Here is an 11,915-nt window from a genome sequence, read left to right as displayed (position 1 = left end):
GGGGTTGCAGCCAGGCTTTGTTTGTTAGATGCAGCCAGCAGGGTGCTCAGCCAGCCAGTCCCCTTTTGCCCTAGGGCCTCCCAGAAGTCTGATTGCTGGGCGGGGCCTCTCCCCTACGGCCGAGTGGAGGCTTTCCCTGTGGCTGCTGTGGGACTGTGGATTTTCCCACTGGGCTAAGGAGCAATCACGGGGGGCTTAGGGCTGTAGTCACCTGTTTCCACAGTTGCACCGCAGATGTGCACCCTTGGTGCCATGGCGATGCCATGGGCGTGTCAGCCAATAGAAAGCCGCTTGCAGGTACAAGGCTGTCTGGGGGTTGGAGAGTTCTCACCTATCTCCACCTCCTCTGGGGGGGAAGTCTGTCCATTTTCTGATGTATAGCAGCCCGGGTCTCTCAGGCATCCTGAGACGCTGTGTGGATATCCTTTGCTGACCCATGAATGTCCAATTAGTTGTAGTTCGAAGGAGGAGAGACAAAGAAAACTGCTCACTCTGCCATGTTGCTGACACCACTCCAAACTGTGCCTTTTATAAACAGCGTATACTTAGGATTTTAAAGCTCCATCTTGCCCTCATCCTTTGGGGTCTCCCTGGCTCTAGCTCATCACTTCTCCGTGCTGGTTCTTCCGCATCCCACCTACACCTGTATAAACAGTCTCCTTGGGATTAAATCTTCCTCAGATTATGCTAATCTGAGTGTGCTGTCTGTTTCCTGTTGGAACTCCAAGGACCACTTCCTCCCACTTCACAGCCTCCACTGCAGTTAACTGGGGGCCGTATGACTGGTTCTGACCAATGCACCAGGCAGGGAAATGACTGGGGTCTCCCACCGAGCTCCTCCACCCGTCTCTTCCCTGTGGTAACAATCTCGGAGGCCATGTGTTCCAGATGGAGCGGCCACAGGATGGAGAACGGCTGCCCAGCATGGTAAGAACTGTGTTGGGTGAGTAAGAAATGAACATCAATGGGCAACATCACTGAGGTTTCAGGGTGCCTTCTTATCTCTGGATCGCCTGTTCTCCGTGACTTAGGGTCATGCACTGGGTCTACTTTTGTATCCTCCTTGTGATGGATGCTCGCTTTTTCTTCCTTCCTTCCTCTTTCTTCTCTTTATCTTTCTCTTCTCCATTTTTCTTGTTCTCCGTCTTTTTTCTCTCTCTTTCTCTCTCCCTTCCTTCCTTCTTGCTTGCTTCCCTCCTTCTTCTCTCCCTCTCTCCCTTTCGCTCTCTCTCTCTCTCCTCTGCGCAGCACTTGAATCAATTCCCTTCCTACTGTGCCGAATTTCCCACTGTGGTTCTGAGGGCAGCGGTGCCTGCCTTCCACCAAAGATGAAACAACTGGATACCTGATCTCCCCTGAGTCCTGGCCCCCATCTCCTCTGACTCTCTCTCTCTTAGATCCTGGCACACGGCTTCGCTTGACCAACCAAGCCTGCAGGGGCAGCAGCGGCAGCCACTGGAAGCCGAATTCTGTGCAGAGCACGTGCCTCACCCAAAGGTTCCTCATCTTGCCTGGGTTTGTGGCTGTCTTGCTGCCTGACTGTTTTCTCAGTCCAGTTCTCTCGTGTTCCTGCTGATTCTGACCCTCCAATGTCTCCCAGTGAATTCCTTTTCCGCTTTACCCAGCCTGCTGGAGTGGGTTTCAATTGCCAGCAGCTAAAATCTCAATTGATATCCTATTTTCCACTTAACATATATCACAGACGTATTTCCACGCTATTATCATTCAAAATGTTATTTTAATGGTTGCATATTTCACCGTACTCATGTAGTATAATTTATTTAGCCATGCCCTAGTATTTGAGTAAATTTATTTAGCCATTCCCTAGTAAAAATTTCTGTTAAATGCTTGCAATGAATATTTTTGTGTTCACATATTTAGTTTCAATCTTTTTCTTTTTTAAAGATTGACACCTGAGCTAACCTCTGTTGCCAATATTCCTTTTTTCTTCTTCCTCTTCTTTTCCCCAAAGCCCCCCAGTACATAGGTGTGTATTTTTAGTTGTGGGTCCTTCTAGTTGTGGCATGTGGGACACCACCTCAGCATAGCTTGATGAGCGGTCCCATGTCTATGCCCAGGATCCGAACTGGCGAAACCCTGGGCCGTTGAAGCAGAGCACGCGAACTTAACCACTTGCCCACAGGCCCGGCCCCTTAGTTTCAATCTTTATCTCCTTAGGATGTCTCAGGAGTGGGAGTACTGGCTTAACAACATGAACATTTTGAAAGCTCTTGTCGCGTAAAGCCAATTTTTTCCCAGAAACGTTATACCAATTTGTACCCTCACAGTTAAGGATGCTCAATTTCACTCCACTCAATGAGACAAGGTATTATAATTTTAAACAATCTTTGATAATCTGATAGGGGAGACTCTCACTGGTGTTTTAAAGGGCATTTGATGACCAGTGAAGCCGAATATTTTAAAATAGTTTATTACATATTTTTATTTGTTCTTTTGTACATTTCTTGTTGAAGAACAAGAAATTTTTCTACTGGAATGTTCATTTTTATTGATTTGTAATTGCTTTTTATATATTAGAGGTGATAACCTTTCGTCTATTTGTTGTAACTATTTTATCCTGGTTTGTAGTTCCCCAATAAATTTAATTAAATGGTTCATAGAGATTTAAATTTTTATATATTAAATTCTATCTATCTTATTCTTTGTCATTTTTTCCCCTGCTTTTATGTTTAGAAAGTCTTTACTCACTCCCGGATCAAATATTTGTCTCTAGTTTCCTCTCTTTTTTTATGATTTTCCTTTTTTACATTCAGTTCTTTAAATCCTCTGGAATTTATATCAGAGCATGGTGTGAAGGAAAGAGCTAATTTCATTTCTTTCCAAATAGCTAAGCGGATGTCCCGGCATCATTTATTGAATAATCTGTTCTGTCCCCACAGATCTGCAGTGCCACCTCGGGAAGCGGAGACGCTACAGTCGCCATGGTAACAGGGCTGCCTCAAAAGCATTTGTTCTCACAGAGCCACGGCTGGTGCCCAGCAGGGCTCAGTCTGGCCTCACTGCACGTCTTCCCTAATTAAGATGCACCTTTTGGTTTTGTCTTTTAAAAACATTCTCCCTTTATAGCCACGATGCAGAAGGAAGTGGAGACCGAGGCCTCCTCACATCCTGTGTATTATGAGCTAGGCCCGCCAGGGTGGCTGGAGCACGGGAAGAGGAGGCAGCAAGCTGAGAAAGTGGATGCTGGTTCGCTCCTCTTTCATCCTGAGGAACTGGAGGGACGTCGTCAAGGTCCCTGAACAGCTGGAGGGTGATGTTCGAGAATGAAGCTCTATTTAAAATGGAGCGGAGACTGCGCTGTTGGCCCAGCGAGAGCCCAGCTTGGGTCCCAAGCACCCCTTCCCCTCCTGGGGTGGCAGCTTCTGCCACTGATGGGCAGCAAAGCCCACACTTCCTGCTCTCTGGGGCTTCCGGCCTTAGGCCCCTGGAGTCCTCTTCCTTATTAGGGGTCTGTGTCCAGCTGGGTGGGGATGAGACCTGGGCCTGCGCTCATCCTTCAGGAAGGAGGAGAAGGAGCCCTGCTTTGGGGGAGGTCCCAGGGAGCCTGAGCGCGGAGGGGGAGATGGTGAGGATGCTTGACGACCACTTTGAATGCTGGGTGATCGCAAAGCCGCCTGCTGCAGGGCAGAGCAGGCGAGAGACCATGTGAGCCGGGGCAGGAAGATGCAGAAGCTATGAGGCCGGGGACAGAACCCGGGTGGCAGTGAGAGGAGGGAGGGACATGCGACAGCTGTGGGAATCAGCAGCCTCCTCCTGCCGTTGTCCCCTGGGGGCCTGGCCCCCAGCCCTGGGGTCCCCTGAGATCCCTGGAGCTTTGCAGTAAGCCCCCATTACTCGAGGCACTTGGAGTGGGTTTCTCTTTCTTGCAATCGGAGCAGCCTGTGTCCCAGCAGGTGTGAGGCCTGGCAGTGGTGCCGTGGCCCTCCATGCGGCATGTCTGTCAGCAGCTCTGTTGGCCCTGGGTCTCCAGCCTTAACCCCCTCCCCCTCCCCCCTTCTTCCTGAGGACCCAGGTGCCAAGGCCTGCTGGAGCTCCAGCCCAAGTGTCTTTCCTCTCTCGCCCTCCATCCGTGCAAATACTGTCCTGCTCTCTGAGCCATGACCTGAGAAAGGTCAGAAGCTCTGCCCCAGGTGGGGGCGGACCAGGCCTGGTGGCTGGCATTCAAGCTCGCCAGCTGATGCCCCCGTCTCTGGGCTGCTGGCTGTGCCAGGAATCTTGTCCAAAGAGAGGACACTGCTGTGGGAAGAGGGGTAATAGATGGTGTCCCCCATGTCCTACAGAATCCTTGCAGATCAGGCCTTGAGGATTGGCTGAGGTTTCTGGAATATGCCAATCCTACAGAAAGACTTTCAGAGCTTCCGGGGACCTTACAGGTCATTGTAGTGGCTAAGAGTGTGGGCTCCTGTTTGGCCAAAAGGGAAATGAAGCCCTGGGGCTGGCCTGGTGGTGGTGCACTCCACTTCGGCAGCCCAGGGTTCATGGGTTCAGATCCCAGGTGCGGACTTACACACCGCTCATCAAGCCATGCTGTGGCAGTATCCCATATACAAAATAGAAGGAGATTGGCACAGATGTTAGCTCAGGGTCAATCTTCCTCACCAAAAAAAAAAAAAAAAGGGGGGAAAAGAGAAATGAAGCCCTGATACACAGCACAACATGGATGAACCTTGAAATCATGATGCTGAGTGAAAGAAGCCAGACACAAAGGGCCACATTGTATGATTGCATTTCTACGAAACATCCAGAATAGGTAAGTCCATAGAGACAGGGGTGGGGGGATGGGGGGACTGGGGATATTACTAAATGATATGGGGCTTCTTTGGGGGGGGTGATGAAAATGTTCTAAAATTGATTGTAGCGATGGCTGCACAGCTCTGAATATACCAGAACCCACTGAGTTGTACACTTGAAATGGGGGAGTCGAATGGTATGTGAATCATAGCTCAACTGAAAAAGCTCAACTACAAAAGAAGGGGAGTTTGGGCCACAGGGCAGACGGCCTGGGTTCCAATCCTGCCCCTCACTTACCAGCTGGCTCCTGGGACAGGCGGCCTAACCTCTTTGCACCCGAGCTTGCTCACCTGCAACAAGAAGCTGATAAAGCACCTGCTTCCTGGGTCAGGGGTCGGGGGTCGGGCTGGGTTAGATGAGTCAGCACGTGACTGGTGAGAACAGGGCCCGACGCTCAGTCAGCAGCTGCCTGCGCGGTTCAGTGAGGCAGCCCCTTGTTGGACGAGGTGGAAAATGGAAGCCCCGAGAGGTTAAGCGACTTGCCCAAGGTCACTGTCAGAAGCTGAAGAACAGCCCCCACAATAAAATACATGTCCAAGTCCTCATTCCTGGAACCTCTGCGTGTGACCTGGTTTGGAAAGAGGGTCTTTGTGGATGTGACAAAGTTAAGGATCTTGAGATGAAGAGATCGTCCTGGATTACCGGGTGAGCCTGAAATCCGACGACAAGTGTCGAGGCAGGTTCTGTGATCCCCTTTTACAGAGGAGAACACCGAGGCCATGTTTTCACTTGCCCATGTCACACCCCCATCAACGTGAGGGAGGAGGAGGGACTGAGATGTGCGAACCCGGGCTGTCCCCTTGGAGCACACTGGCTCATTAGATTTCCCAGCCTCTGCCTGAAAAGGTATTTAATTTGCCTTTTACGATGTACCGATTGCAAGTTAATTAACTGGCAATTGCAAGTTATAGGTGGCATTAGAATTTATTAATAACATTGGAAATAAATCTCCCTGGAATTCAAATAATTGACAATCTCGTGAAATTCTCTATTTTATAATCCATAAAACAGGTCTGGCAGAGAGGTGTTCCAGAAACCCTGGGGGTGGTTGGGGCTGCAGGTGTGGGAGAGTCAGGCTGGGGAGGGGCTTCTGTTCTGACCTAGGCCCGTCTTGGGCCTGCACCCCTGCCCACCACCTCAGCCACTGCCTCTTAGGGTCTCCTATTGGGATATTCTGTGGCTCACTGCAGTGATCACTGCAGGGCACTGGGACGAAGATGAGACCCTGCCCACAGGAACATCACAGCCTGCTGGGGGTGACAGAGCTGTGAGGGCACTTTTTTTTTTTTTTTTTTTGGTGAGGAAGATTAGCCCTGAGCTAACATCTGTTGTCAATCTTCCTCTATTTTGTATGTGGGACACCACCACAGCATGGCTTGATCAGTGGTGTGTAGGTCCACGCCCAGAATCTGAACGCACAAACCCTGGGCTGCTGAAGTGGAGTGTGCAAACTTAACCACCCGGCCGTGAGGCCAGCCCTAGAGGGCACATTTTTGCTCCAGGGAGATGAGGGCTGGGACTGGGGGACCCCACTGGCGCCTGGACTGCCTCTGGCTGGTGCTCCTGGCCCATTCGGCAGGAGAAGAGCCCCTTGTGGGTCTTTGGAACACACCACACACAGGATGAGAAGAATGAGCCCCCCAAATACCCCTCCTGTCCAGCGTGGAGTGGGCCAACCCCGCCCGCTGCATTCTGAGAAGGGAGATGCTCAGAGACCCTGAGGGTCAGGCAAGTGTCTGACCAACTTCCAGCCACGCCTTGATTCCCTCCCCGTCCCAGGTCACATGGAATTCTTTTGAGTTCCATTCCCAAGGAGGTGCAGCAGGAAATGTGGGGTCCCATTGGGATGCCCAAGAGGGCCCCTGCTGGGGCTGACCAGGGCTTCTGGCCCACTTCTGCGGGTTTTTTTGGGTTTTTTTCAAGGTATGCTTTTTTATTTATTTATTTATTTTTGGTGAGGAAGATTGGCCCTGAGCTAACATCTGTTGCCAATCTTCCTCTGTTTTTTTTTTCCTTCTTTCCTTCCCCAAAGGCCCAGTGCATAGCTGTATATCCTAGTTGTAGGTCATTCTAGTTCCTCTATGTGGGACACCGCCACAGGGTGGCTTGATGAGTGGTGTGTAGGTCCACACCCAGGATCCGAACCGGCAAACCCCAGGCCACCAAAGCGGAGGACACTAACTTAACCACTAGGCCACCGGGGCCGGCCCCCCTCTGAGTTTTTGACCAAGGCCGTCCAACCCCTCCATGGGAAGCAACCCTGTCCCAGAGCAGCGCCTCGGCCTCTGCTCATACTCGCCCCTCCCAGTGGGGCCATCCTTCCGTCTCTCGGTTCACATGGTCTCCGCTCTTCCTTCCAGAATCCCAGCAGCCAACAGCACGGCCTCCCCGAGTCCCACGGACCTGATCTGAGACCCAGATTCACCATCAGCTGGCTGTATGACCTCGGGCGAGCCACTCAGCCTCTCTGGGGCTTAGCTGACTCTCCACAAAGTGGGGAAGGCGTCTGTGAAGTTGAAGGGAGGTGATGCATGCCACGTGCTTCACACGCTGCCTGGCCTCATCCTTAAAGACCAGCTCACGTCCACTTCCCCGGGCAGACCCACACCCCTGGCCCTTGGGGACCGGGGCCTCCTTTGGGGTCCACAATACCTGCGCCTGGGCCCTGTCCACACACACGGCAAACTTGGCCTGTTTCCCTGCGGCCGTGGAGCTCCCGTCGGAAGCTGGCTCCCCCTGTGCCCCTCCACTCCCGGCAGCTCTGAGCGGGCCCGGGAGCACCTGGACTTCGATCCTGCGCCCATCCTGGGGGCTCACTCCAGACTCTGCCAGCCCCCACGCAGGCCTGCCCCGGACAGCACAGGGTCCAGGGCCAGGGTACGTGGAGGCGTCCCATATATCTGAATATTTCAGTTAGATGTTGAGTTAACCGACAGTTAAATAAAATGTTCGATGCTCCTACTTGGATAAACGTCCTTTATGAGGACCTGGAAGGCCAGGATGACTTCAGATTGTGACCCCGGAACGTGAGGGCCCGGGGAGAGCCGCCCCCAACCCTTTGAACCACGGCCACCCCTGCTTGCTTCTGTCCGGCACCTAGGGCCTGTGTGCACGTGTGGACACCCACCCTGCACACCCAGGCTCAGTCACCCTTGGGAAGCAGCAGCCCCCGGTCTAAGGATGCAGATGTCAGTGGGGACGCGGTCTGCCCTCCAGACATCCGTGGGGAGAGGCACACGCCGACCTTGGGCTGGGGCCACGGGGAGGGCACATTTGGTGTCCTGGGCGAGACAGGACAGGCTCCCTCTTACGGTCCCACATCTGCCACTGGGTCTGGGAGAATGAAATGCTCCTGGCCTGCTTCACCAAGGGGTGGAGGACTCAGCTTGTCAGATGGCATTTGGTCCCGTGGGACCTCCATGAGGCTTCAGCCAATAAGGACGGGGTGCGGGGGATGGGGTGGGGGCCTCCAGGGAGCCAAGAGTGTGGCCTGGAGAAGAAAAAGGGGCTCGGCTCCCCGGGGGGGGGCACTCACACCTCTGCCCAGCCCTCTGAGCCATCCTCTCCCTCCTGCACCCTTGTGTGTACACCGTGTGTCCCCCTTGCACAAAGGATCACCAAGGAGACACCCGCCTTCACTCCCCGAGACTTTGCTGATGCTGTTCCCCTGCCTGCAGTGTCCTTTCCTGTTTAGCCCACTTCTGCTGATGCCTGAAGACCCCTTCCTCCTCTGTGGCTCCTGCTCCGGCCCCCAGCAGACTGGCTGCGCCCCCTGCTGTGTTGGTGTGACCACGCGGCCATTCTCCGACATGGTGAGCCACGCATGTCCCACTGGCTGGAATTCACCTGTCCTCAAACCCGGCCACACTGTCACTAGATGGGGGCCTTCGTTCCAGGGCCGGCCTCCCACGCCACCTGTGGGGCACCAGGTTGGGCTCAGCGCTGGCTCTAAGTAGCCGTCCCTCAGTGTTCTTGTGTGATTGGGTCTGTGTCCCCATAGGGAGGATGCCATTCCTTTATTAAAAAACGGACACTTCGTCTGGGCCAGGCTCTGTGCAGGAGGCTGGGAAGGGGGGAGGTGACCAGACAAGCTGGATCAGGATCTCAGTAATGTCACCCTGGGACGAGGCCAGACCAGGGGTAACATGGGGGCCAGGGGCAGGAGCCCAGTCCGAAGCTTCCAGCCGGGAACACAGGGTCTCCCTGGGCCCTGGAAGCGTGGGCCTCCTCCTGGGCTGGGGCTGTGGTCAGAGAAGAACTCCCCTGGGGCCCCTCATGAGGGGTGGGTAGCCCCACGAGGCTCTGAGTCCTGCCGGGGACAGCCTGTAGGAAGCCCTGGGTGGCATTCAGTTCAGTCCCCCACCTCGGCTGAGGGCCAGGAAAGGACCCAGCGACTGGGCCCCAAACCGGATTTGTGCCTGAAAGAAAATGTCCACGACCCCAGGCTTGGGCCGGAGCAGGGAGGCAGGGGTCCCTCTGCCCAGGACCCTGAGGCCTCCCCATGTCACTCTCCGTCTTGCAGAGCTGGGCCAGGCCAACCTGGATGCCACGCTGTTGGGAGGAGGGCTCCTGGCAGACCCCTGAGGGGCCGGGCCTCGGTGAGGCTGACCAGGGACATGGTTGGTCAGTGGGCACAGCCAGGCCCCCCACCAGCTACCCCACACGACACCAGAGCCACATGAGGAGACCACCTTTATTGTCAGAGTCTTACAGACGTCCTGTCCACTTCCGACTGCCCCTCTGTAACAGCAGGCCTGCGGGAGGCCACACCTCGGCCCTAGGGCCAGCCCTGCCTCATGAGGGGCAGTCAGGACCTCGAGGGCAGAGAGAGGTTACCAGGGGCCAGGGACCAGGCCACAGCTGCCCAGGAGCACCCAGGGCTCTGGGGACCATCACTTCTCCTGAGGGGACACATGCCCGGGGGGCGCCTGCACCTGTGAGGCCCAGCGAGGGAGCAGCACCAGGGCTGGTCCGGGTCACAGGGGACCCAAGGCCTGAGAGGCCTGAGTGGCCCAGATGGCTGGGTCTGAGCTGCTCCGGGCGTCTGCTGGGGGGCCCGCCTGGGCTCGCAGCCCTGAGGGCAGGGGCGTCTCTCCCCACCAGGGCCTGGGACATAGACAGCCCTCCTTCCTCTGTGTCAAGGGGACACAGGACTTGCCGTGTGGCAGAAATGGCCAAGCCTACAGATTCCCAGGAGCCTGCGAGGGGGCATGTGGTGGCCCCTGGAGGATGCGCATTCCATTCAATCTTGCCTCCTCCCTGCTCCGGGGACGGGGGTCTGGGGGCGGGTGGGCTCAGAGAGACTGGGATGCTGTGGTGGCCATGCCAACACGGTTTGAGGGCCCCTGCACCCCAGGGCTCCTCTTTCACGGTCCCCAAGTCCATGTGACTGTCGTGGCTTTATTCAAGGCCTTCCTGGCCTCCAGGAGCAGATACAGGCCCAGACGCTGCCAGCCCTCGGAGCAGACCCCGAGCCTGGGGAGGGCCGTCACGGAAGGTGGCCCAGGTGCCGCGCATGCAGTCTTGGGGTGCTGGGGAGGGCCCACCCTCCTCCCCACCCTCCTCCCCACCCTCCTCCCCACCCGGCGGCCGGTCCAGCCTCGCCAGCCCTGCGCCCGCGCTGGCCGAGGTTCCCCGTGAAGAGGGTAAGCTGGCTGGGTGGAGAGTTCGGAAGGGAGAGGCCTGGGTTCAAATCCTGCCCCAGCCGCCCACGGTCCGGTGGTCTGGGGCGGGTCACTCATCCTCTCCAAGCCTCCGTTGTTCCCCCAGCAGGCGGGGACAATAAGCCTATCTAAGGGCTAAATGAGACAATGTGGGGCCAGCCCCTGGACAGGCGCCCGCCTAGCAGGGACTCAGGAAATGACGGGGATTACGATTATTCCCACGCTCTCCGCCCACCCGGACCCCAGCTCCTGCAGGGAGGGGGCGTAGGGGGCAGGGACTGGGGCAGGGCTCTGCCAAGCGTGCTGGGCCCCTCTGGACCCTGCCCCTGGAGATGCCATCTGTCCCCAAGGTCTCCAGGCCTCAGGAGCCAGTGTCCCTCATCGTCGTCCACCTGGAGCCCTGGCCCACTGGGGGTGCCCTCAGGAGCCGGCAGTGGCACAGGCCTCGGGCTGGGGCTCTTGGGCTGGGGCTCTAGGGGCCGGGCTTGTCCTGGAGAGCTGGCCCTACTGCCTGCTGCTGGCCCGGCCCGCGCTCTTCTGCCCAGGGTCGGGGCCGAGCAGGGCGGCCAGTGAGCCGTCGGGGGGTGGGCCACCCCGCTTCATCTTGAGGCTGGCCCTCAGGGCGGCGTCCTGGCCGGAGCCCCCCTCGGGGGACGCCAGGGGATCTGGAAGGAGAGTGGGAGAGTGGGCTAACACAGGCCTGGGGGCACTCCAGGGCACCCTGGCTCTTGGTCCCCGGCGAGGGAAGCACTGTGCCAGGAGAGGAGAGGGCAAGGCAGCAGCCGGCTTCCTATGCCTCAGGCATGGGCTCAGTCATTCATTCATCCATCAACTCATTCACTTACCCATTCATTCATTCATTAGTTCACTATCCATTCATCCATCCATTCCATCACTCACTCAGCCAGCCATTCATTCATTCATCCATCATTCCCTTGCTCACTTACCCATTCATTCATCTATGCATCCATTCATTCACTCACTCATTCATTCATCTATCATTCATTCTTTAACAAATGCTGACCAAGGCTGGGCTCCAGCTGCAGAGGTGCCAGTCCCCACCCTGCCACAAGAGCCTCCTAATGTGCCAGGGGGAGACCTGGACAGCCCGCCCCCTGCGGGAACAGAAGGATTCACAGAGCGCCCTGGCGAGAGCAGAGGGCACCTCCACCGAGGAAGGGATCTTCGAGCAGGTCCTGAAGTGGGAGCTGGTGTCCAGCAGGTGGAGGGACCGGCCTGAGCAAAGGCACGGATGGAGGTGGGAGGGGACCCGGGTGACTGGGTGGTGCCTGTGTCCCTGGGCACCAGCCTATGCTGAGGAGGAACTTGGGACTTGATGTGTCTGAATGTCGGTCACGGGCATCAGGGAGCCACCGAGGGTCCTTGAGCTGGGGAGGGACAGGGTCAGACTGGGGTCTGAGGAGGACCGTCCGGCAGCCA

The 11,915-nt window shown here is 56.2% G+C and overlaps 1 protein-coding gene across 3 annotated transcripts in view; it reads right to left on the bottom strand.

Moving 5' to 3' along the window:
* Window positions 1-9,493: 9,493 nt before the first annotated feature.
* Window positions 9,494-11,915, bottom strand: part of COL26A1 (collagen type XXVI alpha 1 chain) — a 159,069-nt gene continuing 156,647 nt past the window's right edge. For all 3 annotated transcript variants that reach the window (XM_044747328.2, XM_044747325.2, XM_044747326.2), the window contains one exon: window positions 9,494-11,140. In XM_044747328.2, coding sequence (XP_044603263.1) covers window positions 10,980-11,140 — 161 coding nt within the window. In that variant the 3' untranslated portion in view covers window positions 9,494-10,979. The remainder of the gene's footprint in view (window positions 11,141-11,915) is intronic.

Source organism: Equus asinus, chromosome 14 (assembly GCF_041296235.1).
Source record: "Equus asinus isolate D_3611 breed Donkey chromosome 14, EquAss-T2T_v2, whole genome shotgun sequence".
NCBI classification, from domain to species: Eukaryota; Metazoa; Chordata; class Mammalia; order Perissodactyla; family Equidae; genus Equus; species Equus asinus.
This window is presented reverse-complemented; position numbering and strand designations above follow the sequence as displayed.